The 16,989-nt window shown below is 41.3% G+C and overlaps 1 protein-coding gene across 1 annotated transcript in view; it reads left to right on the forward strand.

Moving 5' to 3' along the window:
- HIF1A (hypoxia inducible factor 1 subunit alpha) overlaps positions 1-16,989 on the forward strand; it is a 121,250-nt gene that overhangs the window by 74,994 nt on the left and 29,267 nt on the right. The window contains exons 7-11 of the mRNA XM_030214155.1: positions 1,402-1,508; positions 4,710-4,857; positions 11,223-11,434; positions 12,672-12,943; positions 13,786-13,908. Coding sequence (XP_030070015.1) covers positions 1,402-1,508; positions 4,710-4,857; positions 11,223-11,434; positions 12,672-12,943; positions 13,786-13,908 — 862 coding nt within the window. The remainder of the gene's footprint in view (positions 1-1,401; positions 1,509-4,709; positions 4,858-11,222; positions 11,435-12,671; positions 12,944-13,785; positions 13,909-16,989) is intronic.

The raw sequence follows: 16,989 nt of genomic DNA on the forward strand, positions 1-16,989 counted from the left end.
AAATTTAGATGTATAGTTGTAAGGTCCACTTGCAAAAGAAGAAACTATTATTATTTTCTCATTAAGTATGGTCATTGCCCTTCCTATTACATAAGAAGTATCAGTACTATACATTTCACAGGGGCTATCATAAATAAAAAAAAATAACTTGCTTACTCGCATACAATTCCAAAAATCATTCATTTTGGAAGTTTGCCCCAAAACAGTCTCACCTCAACTACTGCATACTGGTTCTCAAAAAATTTGAATGCTTAGCTATATAAACTCACTAGTAAGACAATGTAAGCAAAAAGTTTACTCTAGTTCTCAAAACAATAAAAATGTGTAACATATAGATGCATAAAGCTTCTGTAGTTAGTACAAATTAGAAGGCTGGTCAGAATGTTGCTGAACCTAGTCTTTTCATAAAACGCATACATGTTAGCAAGGAGAGAGGCAGTTTCACCACCACAAACAGGTGGCTGAAAAACTCCAACATATAGCACCATACACCTTCAAAGGTGTAAGCCATTTTTTTGTCAAATAAATGCATTACTATTCCTGTTATGGCCGTCATTGATGCATCCTAGTAACATGTCCTGAACCATTTTGGGAGGGGGAGGGGCAAAGGGCAGGCGAGAAACAGTCAAGATGCTGCAGTGCCAGAAATGGAAAATATGCACTGATCTAATATTTGCCTTGCAGTGCTGGGAGGGGAAAGGCAGGAATGATCCTCCCCCATCCCATTTACATCCATGTTCAAACAAAACAAATACATATCTCACTCCCCGTGGAGAGGGGAATATCAAATTCAGATAATTTCCTATAAATCTTCTATTCCTAAACTTAGTGAATTCAGTCCTTCTCATCAGATAATCTGGTACAGCTCCATGTAACATCAAGTAGATAAAAGTACAAAGTTTAAAAATTCTCCATGCCTCAACAGACAACTAATGCAATTCAACGAATACCAGAATTACTCTGTTGTATTTTGTTTTAGAGAAAATCAGCCTAGCAGTCACATTCTGTATAGTTTGTAATCTTTTCCTGTCCAAACTAGTACAGCCCACCTAGAACGTTACAATAGTCTGTTTGGGATAAAATTAGAGTTTGCACTAGTAACCTAAAATTATCACTATTAAAACAACGATGAATTTGTCTGTTTCCTCAACACACCAAATTACTTTTTAACTACCTTGTGTGACTGGTTTTCCATAGTCAAATTTCTATCCATCAGTACCCAATATTTTTAGTTCTGTTTCATCTCTCAAAGGGATATCATCTAATTAAATTAGTTCAGAAATATCAATATAGGGTGATGTTGCCACTAAAACTTTAATTTTGTAAGTTAATGGCTGAGGAGAAGGTTGATTTACTATGTTGTGATTTTTTTTTTCTTTCATATGTGTATCTTATTTTAAGGATTAGAGAACTGATGGGATATGAGCCAGAGGAACTTTTGGGTCGCTCCATCTATGAATATTATCACGCCTTAGACTCTGATCATCTGACAAAAACTCATCAGGATAGTAAGTAGGATAAGAGAAACTTTTAAATGTCAGATTTTTAGCATTATAAAGTTGGATAGAGTGGTTCATACTTACCATTCTTTGAGTATATTGGAGTGCTGCTGTAAAATCTTAGAATACTTTATTTGCTAATTATAATACAGAAAAGTCTCAATTATCGGAACTAAATGGGACCAACTCATTGTCAGATAATATGGAAAACAATGATAACCCCTCAAACAAAGCAGAAACAAAGGCAGTAAAAGCAGGGTCCTGGCTCACAATGGTGCTGTTTTGCGGTAAAAGTAGGGTCATGGGTTTAGAAAACAGAAAGAGAAGCTCTACGACATCACCGGAGGTCTGTCTGATATGCCAGATGATTGGATCAGCGAAGGTCAGATGATCGACTGTACTGTATTTAGGAACCCTTTCTCTAAAGCTTAGAGCATGCTAAATACTAAGAAGCCCATAGGAATAAAATGGGCTTCTTGGCATTTAGCGCACAGCTTTAGTAAAAGGGCTCCTTAGTGAGTAACTTGAAAGGCAGTATATCAAGAAAATAAACTGAACTAATTGTTCTTTTCTTTATGATGTGTGCAGCGTGGAACATGTTTTGAGAGATTGTCCTGCTCTGTACAGATTGCATTCAGACCTAAATTGTGTTTAACTATAGCCTGTTGAGTTTTTTTTTTTGTTTGTTACATTTGTACCCCGTGCTTTCCCACTCATGGCAGGGTCAATGCGGCTTACATATTGTATACAGGTACTTATTTGTACCTGGGGCGATGGAGGGTTAAGTGACTTGCCCAGTGTCACAAGGAGCTGCCTGTGCCTGAAGTGGGAATCGAACTCAGTTCCTCAGTTCCCCAGGACCAAAGTCCACCACCCTATCCACTTAGGACGAGTTCCAGGTCTGGAATTTGAATATTTCCCACCAGTATAATTATTCTTGATTTGCAAGATCTCTATGCACACTAGCACAGGTTAATGACTCTCAAATATATTTTAGAAGTACCACTATATTAATCAACACTACATTGAAGCTGTGACAGGTCTTAGAAAGGTGATACAGTATTAGGAAGAATGGGTACTCCTGAGAGAATTCTGTTCAGACAAAAAGATAAATTCTGCAAAATTCTTTATTTTTTGTGCATATAATTCAGTATAATCATTGTCTTTTTGAGTAATAATTAAAGATGGAACAAAGAAAAAAATGTAACTAGATGCTGCATTTACAAGATTCTTTGTGCAGAATTCACCCATCATTAGTCCAGGTCTAGCTTCCCAACTTGGATTCTCCAGGCTTAACCACCCCTTTGTGCTCTTGTCCCTCAGGCTTAGTGCTTCTGAGCTTGCTCTTCCTCCTCCCGTTTGATTTCTTTACGCTAGGCTGAGCAGTTTTTCCTTTCTTTTTTTTCTCTCTGCCTGCTGCAGGCTCACCCCCCCCCCCCCCCCCCCCCCAATAATCGCAGCTTCTATCTGCTCTCCTCTTGTTCTCTCTCTCTCTCCCCCCCCCCCCCCCCCAGGCCATGCCCCAGCACTCTGTTTTCTTTCCATCCACAGCAAGGCCCTTGGTTCTCTGCCTTTCTTCCATCTCAGCCTTGAACTTGCTGCTCTCTTATTGGGGTTTATTAACTGCTTTTATGAACAGATTCACCCAAGACAATATACAGCAGGTTGTGGTGAAGTTGACAATGAGGCATATTTTCAAAGCACTTAGCCTTCCAAAGTTCCATAGGTTTCTATGGAACTTTGGAAGGCTAAGTGCTTTGAAAATATGCCTCATTGGGTCCTGTGTGGCTGGAAGGAGGAAGCAACAGAGGAGGGACCCAGTTAAGGCTGCAGAAGCAGTGGTGCTGCTGGTTCCTGGTCTCTGTGTAGAATTCTGTGTTAATTCTGCATTGTGCAGTTCACAGAATTTCTACAGGGAGTATATGGGGGAACTAGATGGAAATTTTGCTGTTCTACAGCACCATCTAATGACTTCCTGAATGAAGTGGTATGGTAGCCGTGCTGAGAAGAATCATAAAAGATCTATAGCCACTACTCCAGGAGGATGAGTTGCTGAAAGAGGTATTCCCAGCCCCACTAGTGCTGGCCTTCCGACAGCCACCTAATTTGAAACAGCTCAAAAAGATGAGAATGGCACACGTCCCTCAATATACCTAGCTACAAACTGTGCCAACACACAGGATCCTGCAGGTAGTCAGTCTTTTATGTTGGATCGGTGGGATATGCCTTCCCGAACAGGTTAGTTTTTAGTTTTTCCAGAACTTGAGGTGGTCATACGTTTTTACTATTTTTGGCAGAGCATTCCATAGTTGTGCGCTTAAATAGGAAAAGCTGGATGCATGCGTTGTTTTGTGTTTGAGGCCTTTGCTGTTTGGTATATATCATTCAATGCAAAAAGTGTGAAGAAGGGTGCTATATTGGAGAAACAAGCCAGATGTTAAAGACGAGACTCAATTTACATAGACATAATATTAAACATTCCAATGCCAACCAGGATGTCACCTCTGTGGGACAGTATTTTATAAAACCAGAACACTGTATCAATAATCTTATGGTGAGAATACTAACAGGAAATTGTAAGACAATCCAGGAATATAAGACCTTTGAAGTCAAAATGAAGAAATATTTTGACACCCACCAGGCAGGACTTAATAGGGATCTGGGCATTCTATCCCACTATAAACCATAAAATTATACTGCTTTCTCATCCTCTTATCAGCTGTCCATCTCTCCCTGTCTCCTCTCACCCACCCAGCTTCCACTATCCCACCCCCACCCTGCCCCCTCTGCCTGTGAGACTGTCATTGGAGTGCTTTTGTGTTTCATTTATATATTCTGATATTTGTCAACATTTGCTTTGGTCTGATCTGAAGAAGAAGGGTTACATTAAAAAGCTAATCAAAAATGTATTAAGTTAGTCCAATAAAGAAGGTATCATATTTTCTTTTCTATATTTTTATTACCTGAATTAACTATAAATTTGGGACTATAATGCAAGTATCAAGTTACATGATGCAAATTGGCTGAGCATCAGAATAAAGATAAGCATTCATCTATATTCTAATAGGACCTGATTTACAAAGCCTCCACCCCCCCCCCCTGAGTTCTTTGTGTATAGGGATAAAAGCTTGGTAAATCCTAGACTTTTAGTGAGTAATTGAATTTCTAAATTATTAGTTAAAAAATACTTTTTATCTTTTTCACTTGTAGTGTTCACAAAAGGACAAGTTACTACAGGGCAGTACAGAATGCTTGCCAAACAAGGTGGCTATGTGTGGGTGGAAACTCAAGCAACTGTGATATATAACACAAAAAATTCACAGCCACAATGTATAGTTTGTGTAAATTATGTCTTGAGGTAAGTTAGAAAATTGGCAAATGTTGTTATATAAAGTCATTGCTAACTATAGAATGAATGCACATTTCCTTAGCATCCCTCCGGACCGGACCAGGATTGGACTGTTGGGTTGTGCCCGCCTACCAGCAGGTGGAGACTGAGAAAAAACTCTGACTCTAGAGAGCCAATAGGAGCCCTGGCCATGTGACCTTAGCCCCAGTATTTTCTCAGTCTCTCAGCAGGTAGAAAGTGAGCCCATTAGTCTCTCTCTCTCTTTTTCTCTATAAGATATTACAGATATATTTATAATACTTCTTCTGTGCCTGGAATCGTAATTAGAGGCTTGACAGGGTTTCTTTTCTTTCTTTGACAGCCTCTGGGGTGTTAAACTCGGGTGTCTCGAGTCCACCCCCCTTCCTCCCCATCTCCCTGGCTTAGCAGGGAAGGGCCGTTCTTTTCTCTGGAAAGGTGTACCGTCTTTGGGAGAGGCAGCCACTTTTAATAGGCAGCTGTTTTTAAAGAATTAAATCAAGTAAAAAAATTAAAAAAATTAATTCAAATGAAAGGAATTTAAAGGAAGTAGTTTTTGCTTTCCCCAGTCTTATAACGAGCAGGTAGCTCTTCTGTCTTATTCTGTTTGAAGAGTCTTTATTTTCTTTTCTGGCGGAGCTATTTAAAAAAAAAAAAAAAAAAAGTGAAAAGTCAGCGTCTGTGACTTTAATCGGTGGTTTTTTGTTATCTTCATTATTTTTCCTCTGCTATCCGGCGTTGTTAGCGGCGGTAGTTGTAAAAAAAAAAAAAAAAGGAGAGGCGCGAACTGTTAAGCGCGTGCTCGCTCTTGGACAGGTCTGTATAGCTTGGGAGCTGTATTGACGGTTCCTGTCGGGCCAGAGGCTAAACCATGTTTTGTGCGGCATCGGAGGTTATCTGTTTTTCAGCGGCACGGATTTCCTGCTTCTTCGTCGGTGTGGTCAGTGGTTTTCTCCCCCGAACTTTATTCTTCTCATTTTGGCGCGCTTGGCCACCATTGTTTTGCCTGCAGCTGCAATTTCCCTTGATGCGGCAGCGTTTTTCTGCTTTTACTGCGTTTGGCTGTTTGTGCAATGGAAAGGAGATATTGTTTCTCCGGTAGTTGGGGCGATTGGTAGTATATTTTCCCCGCAATTAATTTTTACATGTATTTTTCAAGCTATTAAAAAAAAACAAAAACGAAATGTTACGATGCGAATGGCGCTCATTTTGTTTTTCCCTCTGTTTTTTCTCCGTCGGGGACTTTTTGGTTGCTAGCAATGTTGTGAATTAAAGTGCAGCGCAGTTGGCAATTTCTTTGTTCTTGGCAAGACTCTGATTCAAAGTGCAGCTCAGTCGGGAATTCTCTGTTTTAGACAATGGGGCGAATTAAATTATATCTCAGCTCCAAAATAACCAATTTCCTATTCCTTTCCCTTGTGTGTGATGTTTGGAGGAAAGGTCTTTGCTATTGTCTAGCGCAGTTTTTATGGAGGTCCAGTGTGTGTCACTCTGTGTCTTTCTCATTTCCTGGTGAATAGGACTACATTGTCTAATAGTCAATTGATTAGTACTTTACAAATCTGGCCATAATATCTTAGCTCCTTTCAAGCATTTCCCTTCATGGCTATGATGTTATACAGTGTTTTAAGATCTTAACAAACGTTCTCTAGAGCGTAGGCTATATGGTTCAGATGCCATGTGCAATGAAATACATTGTCTGATACTCAATTGTTGCGTACTTTGCAATTCTGGACATAAGGTCTTACTTCCTTTCAGCAATTTTCTTTCATGGCTATGCGTTCTCTTTGGCATAGCAGATGACAGCTGCATAGGCTACATGGTTCAGATGGTTCTCATATTCTAGGAGACTCAGTCCTGTCTACCGAGCACCCAGTTTTCTCAGATGCTTTAGAAGGCATGTTTTATTCACATCTTCTCTACTTTCCAACTGTCTTGGAGTTTCTCATGTGTTATCTTAGTTTTCTTCTAGGACTTAAAAGATATATGTCCACTTAGGGAGTAAAGTTATCAGGTCAATTTGCATTTTCTCCCACTTAAGGATATTGGGAGGTCCTCACGCCATCTACTTGTATTTTTGTTTCCTCTATTCAGCCTGGGCACATGGTAAACATTCTGGTTTTGTCCAGTATGACCATCCATAACATCTGCTATCCCTTTCTCTTCCTTACAGATTTTAGGGTCTTGTTTCAAGCTTTCTTGACGTCAGGTACAGTCTTGTCTCCTGTGGCACAAATTCACCACCTTTTCCGTAATAGGTATTTTCCAAGTCTATTCCTTTTCATTTTCATTTTATTCTTCCTCTCTCCAGAGTTTTTATCTCTTGGAAGGAGATTCACTCATTTTCTGTGCATTTTTTGCCATAAGGGCATAAGTGTTGCCATAATGGGAAAGGCCAAGAGTCCCCATCCTGTTTTCAGATGGGGTCAATCCAGATTGCAAATACCACATTCATATCTCGTGAGTGTGCGTCTGTTCATCTCTGTACATCTCAGTGAGGAAGGAGGCATGACATGATACGAGGTTTGGGGAGATCCGGTAAAATTAAAGGCCAGTGTGTCTCAGTCCACGCTCAACATATGGTGATCCTTTCATTTTCATTCTATATGTCCTCATTCCAGACCTTCCTTTCATTTGGAAGGGGATTCTTTCACTTCCTGTGCATTTTTGCTATTAGTATATGAGTATGGTCATACGGGGAAAGTCTAAGAGTCCATTAAGCCCAGCATCCTGTTCTCAGTTGTGGTCAATACAGGTTGCAAGTACCACATTCATTTCTTATGGATGTGGGTCGGTACATCTTAGTACATCTCAGTATAGGAGGAGTAATGTCCGTGATACGAGGATGATAAGGTCTTCATTACCAGTTTTCTTGCCCTGCTCTTCGGTCTCGCGTCGGCTCCGCGCACTTTTTTCTTAAGTTATGGTCGTAGTAGCAGCGGCGCTGATGAAACTACGTCTCGTCGTTTCATCCTTTCCATAGATGTCTGGTTCATTACAGACAGTCTTATTGGCAGAGTTGTCAGGTCAAGCAACGGGTGGTGTATTTCAGGCACACCCTAGGTTATGGGGTGCATGTAGCCAGGTCTCTCATTTGAGATCTCTTTTGAGCTCTCGTGTGATCTCATTAGATTTCATAGCATGTTTCTATTTTTTCTCTCATTGTTTAGTCAAGTTGGCGCAGACTGTTTTTGTCTTCTCTACAAGCGTCCCGCTTTCTGTTTTCTCTGGATGTTCTTGGGCCTTCGGCCATTACCTTGCTCTATTTTGCAGAGTAAAATTTTACTTTCTAGCTCCCAAGAAGGAATTTTTTCTTCGTTCGCTTTGGAGTCTCGGTAGTCTTTTTTGGGCAGCTTTTCACTCTGTCAATTTCGTGACCATTGAAGAAAAAAAAAAAAAAAAGAGTTCTCAGTGGATAGTACCTTAAGGGGAGGTCCCAGTTCTACAACTATTTCTTTTCGCTCTGACCTTCCATGTGCCTCGCTTACTGTCTTGCTAAAAAGACTTGTCAGCGGCAGAGATAGATGCCCTCTCGTATCCAGATATTTATCTCTGATGGAATCCCTCCGCTCAGTTGGCCTCTGTATTCTCACTAGTGGTCTGGTGGTTGAGATTGAGCATTCTTCCTGCAGGTATGCCGGGAGCATATACACAGTGACCAGTTTTTTTGATGGCTGCATCTGTGAAAATATATATATGTATATTTATAGTTCTACTACATAAGTACATATGTAATTCCACACTGGGAAAAGCTCAAAGGTCCTATTGAGCCCACCTTTCTGTCCACGGCCAATCCAGACCATGAGCACCTGGCTAGATTCCTAAACGTACAAACATTCTATACAAGTTGTTCCTGGAACTGTGTAGTGTTTTATGGACTTCTATATGTTTCTAACAGATGAAAGGTACTAACAAGTGTCTACTGTTGATTTATTCCCGTTTTCACTAATTGGGGTCTACAACAAGAGTCTCAGGTGATTGGCTTGCAGAGGCAACAGCTACAGATGATTCTTTCTCTCTCAGTTGAATTGCGCTCTGAGATATGGTTTTTTTTTTTTCATGTTGGGTAACTGCAGCGGCTGTCAGTTTATTTGGACCTTCAGTCTAGTTTGCAGCAAGGATTTAGGTACCTTCTTCTTCTGCATAGTATTTAACTGCATTCTTGTTTTTACCTATTTAGCTTCTAGTGATCAGGTACTTTCTCACTGACAGGCTTTACATACTTCCAATCTGTTGCTAGGTCAGCAATAGTCTACAATATCTGGAGTATTGTACTTCAGGATTTCGGTTTCTACTTTCTCAGCTGAGGTAGATTCATTGCAGTTTTTTGTTGCCAGGCGGCTCTGCTTCTACCTTTGTCATCCTTCTTTCAGTTGTTTTTTCTCGAGTCTCTCTGTCCTTTGCGCTGCACTGATGCGGTAGGGGACAATGTTCAGCGTCGCTTGGACTTTTCAGCTTCAGCTTTTTTGCTTTGTAGTCATTCTATTTAGTTTATTGGCGGTTCTTGGATCGTCAAGCTTTGGCTTCGTATTCATCCTAGTTTGCGTGTCTTCAGGGACTCTACCCCATTCTCAATGTCTGTCCCTCCCGTAAGATTACTGCTTTGGTACTTCCCAACAGTCCAATCCTGGTCCGGTCCGGAGGGATGCTAAGGAAGGAGAAATTAGATCTTACCTGCTAATTTGCTTTCCTTTAGTCCCTCCGGACCGGACCAGGCCCCTCCCATGTTCTGTCAACTCTTTAGATTCTTTTATTAAGTTTGGAAGTGTATTTGTTCCTTTACCACACGTGGAATGTTTAAAAAAAAAAAAAAAAAAAAAAAGACTTTGCGTGGTCCATACCACTTCTCTGGTGGTTGCTGGTGAGCTCGGTTGCTGGAATATATATAAAACCTTAATGGGTCATACCACTTCTCTGGTGAGAGTTGCTGGTGAGTTCGGTTGCTGGAATATATATAAAACCTTAATGGGTCATACCACTTCTCTGGTGAGAGTTGCTGGTGAGTTCGGTTGCTGGAATATATATAAAGCCTTAATGGGTCATACCACTTCTCTGGTGAGAGTTGCTGGTGAGTTCAGTTGCTGGAATATATATAAAGCCTTAAATATGTCATACCACTTCTCTGGTGAGAGTTGCTGGTGAGTTCAGTTGCTGGAATATATATAAAGCCTTAAATATGTCATACCACTTCTCTGGTGAGAGTTGCTGGTGAGTTCAGTTGCTGGAATATATATAAAGCCTTAAATATGTCATACCACTTCTCTGGTGAGAGTTGCTGGTGAGTTCAGTTGCTGGAATATATATAAAGCCTTAAATATGTCATACCATTCTCTGGTGAGAGTTGCTGGTGAGTTCAGTTGCTGGAATATATATAAAGCCTTAAATATGTCATACCACTTCTCTGGTGAGAGTTGCTGGTGAGTTCAGTTGCTGGAATATATATAAAGCCTTAAATATGTCATACCACTTCTCTGGTGAGAGTTGCTGGTGAGTTCAGTTGCTGGAATATATATAAAGCCTTAAATATGTCATACCACTTCTCTGCCGAGAGTTGCTGGTGAGCTCAGTTGATGGAATATATATGAAACCTTGAGTCATACCACTTCTCTGGTGAGAGTTGCTGGTGAGCTCTAATATGAATGGGCCATGCCACTTCTCTGGTGAGAGTTGCTGGCGAGCTCTAATACAAATGGGCCATACCACTTCTCTGGTGAGAGTTGCTGGTGAGCTCTAGTACTCGGTTTTGCCGAGGAATTTGTGGCTGCTAGGATTCCATACGGCACAGAAGTTCTTTCTTTCTTTCTTTCTTTCTTTCCTGCTTTGTTATTCAAATACTGAGGCTAAGGTCACATGGCCAGGGCTCCTATTGGCTCTCTAGAGTCAGAGTTTTTTCTCAGTCTCCACCTGCTGGTAGGTGGGCACAACCCAACAGTCCAATCCTGGTCCGGTCCGGAGGGACTAAAGGAAAGCAAATTAGCAGGTAAGATCTAATTTCTCCTTTTTTCTTAGTAGAAACAAGTGTTTCATAATAAACTTGATATTAACATCTTTAAAAGCTAATATACTGGGTTAATTTATTTTCTGTAAGAATTAAATCATAGTTCCAATTAAATTCTTGTGCTATGCCAAATTGTGCATTTTAGTTGGTGGTTTTTTTTAATGATTTGCCTTCATGATTTACTGCATATTTTACTTATTCTTATGAATTATGGGAATATACTATTCAGCATGTTTATATATTTTTGTTTACTGTGAAATATATTATGGTGATTTAACAGGCAGCTTTTCCAAATACATGGCAGTGTTGTATTGCAGTTGTAGACTTTTTTTTTTTTTCCTCTTTTATCTTGTGGCAGTGAGATTGTCCAGAAGGATTTGGTTTTCTCTCTTGGACAAACTGAATGCATGCTGAAACCAGTCGAATCTACTGATACGCTTATGAGCAAGTCGGAAGCAGAAGAAGATTCCAGCACTTTATTCGACAAACTCAAAGAAGAACCAGATGGGTTAACTTTGCTAGCTCCCGCTGCAGGAGATGCTTTTATAATGCTAGATTTCAATACAAGTGGTGTGTATGTTTCATTCAACTTATAAAAGATGGTTTGATTTAGCATATGAAAAAAATAATCTGTCAGTGTTTAATTTTGACTTTCAAGTCCACGTATCATGCAGTTGTTTTAAGAAGTTTATTTGAATGTAGAAAACTTCCCCTATCATATGCCCTGATTCCCTCCCCCAGTAGTGAACAATTTCACCTTGCTTTAGGTACTTGTACTAGTGTCTTCCTAGACACCAAACTCTCTCCTATAAACCACATACTGCCTCTGTTGTCTGTCTATCCTTTTTTGCTTTACATCAAGTCTGCTCAAACTATTCCTGCCCTCACCCCAACTAAAGACACTCATTTTCACTCTAGTCATCTCCCATGTTTATTACTGTAGTGTCTTCTATAATGACCTCAACTCATCCCATTACTGCTATCAAGCTTCTTCATAATAAGTACTATGACCATGTTTCCCCACTCCTTAAAAAAAAAAAAAGAGCATTGGCTCTCCATCTCACCTTGACTGAAGTTTAAGATCTTTGTAATGGTTCACTGAACATTTAACATGGACACCGTTCCATACCTACCTAATAACACCCTACATTATAGTAAACATCATTCATTCTCTTTAGTCCTCCCTAGCTTCACATCTTGCCTTGCTTGCAGGGTTTCTCAGCCAAGTCCTTGAGACTCTCCTAGCCTGTCAGGTTTTCAGGATACCCACAATGAATATTCATGACAGAGATTTGCATGCACTACCTCCTTTCTATCTCATGCATATTCATTGTGGATATCCTAAAAACCTGATTGGCAGGGTGTGTCCTGAGGACTGAGTTCAGAACCGCTGGTCTAGAGATATCCAGGGACTCTGCTTCACTTAGGTCCCCACCTCTGGAACTCCCTGTTGCCTCCTCTCTGCACTGAGCGGTTACTTGCCAAATTTAATTAACAACCCTCCCCCCCCCCCCCCCACCCCCCCCCCCCCCCCCCCCAATTGAAACCTAGTGTTTGAGTAACACCTCATCAGTTCTCAGGTCCCTGCAAGTTCTCAGGTCCCTGCAGTTTCACAACTTCCTTCATTTCCCTCCCACACCCCCCCCCCCCCCATTGCCCCCTTTATTTTCTCCCTCTGATTAACTGACATTTTTGTTGTACATCACCGTTCTATGCCATTAGTGTCAATTGTAGCCTATTAAACTTGTGTTGGCAGGTAGAGTATATCTAATTGATTCATGTACTAACTTTTTTGTTTTGTGCTCAGAATCTGGCATGCAGCAGTTTGAGGATGATTCTTCATACAATGATGTACTCTATTCCTCCGTTGAGAAGGATCAGAGCATGGCAATGTCTCCTCTACCTGCCTCTGAAACTTCAAAGCCACTGCGAAGTAATGCAGACCCTGCACTAAACAGGGAGGTTGTAACCAAACTGGAGACAAATCCAGAGCCACTAGATCTTACCTTTACCATTCCTCAACTGCAGAAGCATCAAGGCAGTTCTTCTAATTCAAGCAGTAGTCGGAGTTCATCAGAGGTCAGTTAAGAATCACTCTGAAAGAAACATCTGAAGGTTTTATTCAGTTCTTTGATACTTGTATACTGCAGTAGTCCTTCTTAAAGGGACCCAAAATGGTTTATATTGATGTATTTTTGGTTTTACATAGCATACCTTTTTTTTTTTTTTTTTTATTAACCAGGCTTTAATGTGTGCATTCACTATAGATAAAATGTGGTGGTCATTCCGTTCACAACTTTTCTATAATGCCTGTGCTATAGCAGTAAGCCTCCCCTTCACCATGCTTTATCTTCAACTGGCTATTCCCTCAATAATTGCCTAAAGTGTGCTGCTTCCTGCATTCACACCTAGGTTCAGTTTTTGGCCAGTAAGGGCTACTGTAGTAGTAGCAGCAGCAGCCATCTTTTCCTTTCAAGCCTTGATCATGTGCAAACACAGGCCTGACGGCATCTTTCTTACCCTTCGCTGAGAGTTTCCGCTTAACATCTTAAGACCAATTAAGCAACTTTTTAATTTTATGGACTTATTTTATGACCTATAGCATTGTTTCCTTATTTTTCAAAGAAACGACTGCTTTCTTGCCCTATATGAGAGCAGCTTCAGCATCCATATGAGGGCTTTGCCATCTTGTGCCCATCCCCAGATACAATGTTGGCTCCTCCCCCACTCTCTATAGATTGGGGACAAGCTTACAAACTGTTCCTGCTGATCAGCAGACTCGGTATCTGTGAAGCAGAGTTTTGAAGATAGTTTAAAGACTTTTATTTTTCTTATGCCTTCCTGTTTGAGCACTAAAGTTATCAGGTAATTTTTAAAAAATGAATATTTTTCACTAGTTGAAAATTCAATTTTTCTTGCAGCCAAGTACACCCAGCAGTTATTGCTTTGATGTGGATAATGATATTTCAAATGAATTCAAGTTGGAGTTGGTAGAGAAACTTTTTGCAATAGACACAGAAGCAAAAAATCCATTCTCTGCTCAGGTATGTATTATATACACACACACACTCTTTCTACTTTTATTATAATTGTGGTACAGTAGATAGTTTGCTTATAAAAATATAGTACTGATAAACACTAGCTAGACAGGTGTAGTACATAGCTGAATCTGTTCTCTAGAACCATCACTGTTGGTGCTGTAGAACACTCACACACAAACTCCAGTACCTACAGTAAACTAAAAAAAAAGTATGGTGAAAACAAAGTGTGTTAAAAAATGTAAACTGAGATGTATCTTCGATTTTGGCTGCAGACATATCACTTCCAGTTCTGCATGTTGCCTTTTGGCCTTGGGTTGACTTCCAGGGTTTTCACCAATGTCTTGCAGTAGTCAGTGTCACTATGCAGAATGGGGAGTCCATATATTCACCTATCTGGATGATTGGCTGCTGAAGAGCACGTCGAAGGACAGTGCTCAGGAGTCCATGCAGAGAACTATTCTGGTGTCAGAGGTACAGGGCTTGTTTTAAACTACCCCAAGTCCCATCTCCATCCTGTTCAGCAATTGAAGTTCATCTGAGCCCATGCAACAGGCGTAGGCTTTACTCCCTGTGCCAAGGGCAGACACACTTGTTGCTCTTGCCTCTCGGAAGATGTTGAGGTTGTTAGGCCACATGGCCTGTACTGTCCATGTCACGCCCATGGCACATCTTCACATAACTGCCCAGTGGACCCTAGCTTCCCAGTGGTGGCAAGTTCCGGGGAACCTATCAAATGTAATCCAAGTAACACCAGAGTTGGTTCAGTCTCTACTTTGGTGGACAGTTTAGTCCAATTTGACTGTGGAACTTCCATTCCAAATTCCTCTGCCCCAGAAGGTGCTGATGGGTGCATTCCACTTGGGCTGGGGAACTCTCCTAGATGGGCTTCACTCCCAAGGTGTGTGGTCAGCCCAGGAGAGATCTCCACATCAACCTTCTGGAGCTCCGGATAATCTGGAATTCTCTAAAGGCTTTCATAGATCAGCTGTTCAACCAAATTGTGCTTGTTCAAACAATCAAGTTGCGATGTACTATACCAGCAAGCAGGGAGGCACCTGATCATGCCTACTGTGTCAGGATGCCATCCAGATGTGGCAGTGGGCAGTTCAGCATGAGATACTACTCAAAGCCACTTACCTGGCCAACAGCCTGGCAGACAGAGCAGGGTCATGCAGCCGCATGAGTGGTCACTCAGCATGGGCTTCCGAATGTGAGGCCCCCCCCCCTCGATGGATCTCTTTGCCACACAGTTCAATCACAGAGTCCCTCAGTTCTGTTCCCGACTCCAGGCCCATGACAGCTAGCGTCGTATGCATTTCTCCTTAATTGGGGGACTGGCATTATGTATGCATATCCTCACATCCCTCTTGTGGGGAAGACTTTGCTGAAACTCAAACAAGACCTAGGAACCATGATACTGATCGCTCCATACTGCCCCAGGCAGATCTGGTTCCCCCTTCTTCTGGAGTTATCCTCCAAATAACCTTGGATAACCTTGGAAATAGGAGTGACCCTCATCACACAGAATGAGGGATCTCTTCTACATCCCAACCTCCAGTCTCTGGCCCTTACAACCTGGATGTTGAGAGCTTAGAATTTGTTTCCTTGCATCTTCCTGAGGGTTTTCTCCAATGTCTTGTTGCTACTACTACTCCTTATTTCTATAGCACTACTAGACTTACGCAGTGCTGTACACTTGAACATGAAGAGACAGTCCCTGCTCGACAGAGCTTACATTCTAATCAGAAGTCAAATAAGGGAATTACTAAGGTGAGAATGATAAAGCAGACATTGAATATGGGTTGGAAGTTAAAAGCAGCATCAAAAAGGTGGACTTTTAGCCTAGATTTGAAGACAGCCAGAGATGGAGCTTGATGTACTGGTTCAGGAAGTCTGTTCCAGGCATGTGGTGCAGTATGGTAAAAGGAACGGAGTCTGAAGTTAGCAGTGAAAAGAAGGGTACAGATCAGAGAGATTTACTCAATGAACAGAGTTCTCATGGAGGAGTATAGGGAGAGAAGAGTGGAGAGGTACTGAGGAGCTGCAAAGTGAATGGACTTGTAGGCCAATAAGAGGAGTTTGAACTGAATGCAGAAACGGTTGTGGGGAGCCAATGAAGTGACTTGAGGAGAGGGCTAATAAGAGCATAGCATCACTGGTGGAATATAAGTCGTGCAGCAGAATTTAAAACAGAAGGGGAGAGAGATGGCTTTAATGGGAGACTTGTGAGAAGCAAGTTGCAGTAGTCTAAGCGAGAGGTGACAAGTGTGGATAAGGGTTTTGGTAGTGTGCTCAGAAAGGAAATGACGAATTTTGGTGATATAGAGAATGAAATGACAGGTGGCAGTCTGAATATGTGCAGAGAAAGAGAGAGATGAGTCAAAGATTACCCCAAGGTTATGAGCTGATGAGACAGGGAGGATGAGTGTTATCCACAGAGATAGAGAATGGGGGAAGAGGAGAGGTTGGTTTAGGAGGAAAGCTAAGACGCTCATGGTCAGGTTTAGTTTCAGATGGTAGCGAGTCATCTAGGCAACAATGTCAGACAGGCAGGCTATACTTGGGCCTGGATTCCTTCTGAAATTTCTGATGTGGAGAGGTAGATCTGGGAGTCATCAGCATAAGGGTGATACCGAAAACCATGGGATGAGATCAGAGTACCAAGGGAAGAAGTATAGATGGAGAAAACAAGAGGTCCCGGGACACATTCCTGAGGTACACCAACTGATAGTGGGATAGAAGTGGAGGAGGATCCACCATAGTATACACTAAAAGTGTCATGAGAGAGAGAAGAAGAAAACCAGGAAAGAACAGAGCCCTGAAATCCAAGTGAGGACAGCGTATCAAGGAGTAGACTGTGATCAACAGTGTCAAAAGCAGCAGATCAAGAAGGATGAGGATAGAGTAGAGACATTTGGATTTGGCCAGGAACATGTCATTGGAGACTTTAGCAAGCGCAGTTTGTTGAATGAAGAGGGTGAAAGCCAGATTAAAGAGGATCAAGAATAGCTTGAGATGAAAAAGACAAGACAACGACACATTCAAGTATCTTGGATAGGAAAGGGAGGAGGGAGATGGGACGAT

Source organism: Microcaecilia unicolor, chromosome 9, assembly GCF_901765095.1.
Source record: "Microcaecilia unicolor chromosome 9, aMicUni1.1, whole genome shotgun sequence".
NCBI classification, from domain to species: Eukaryota; Metazoa; Chordata; class Amphibia; order Gymnophiona; family Siphonopidae; genus Microcaecilia; species Microcaecilia unicolor.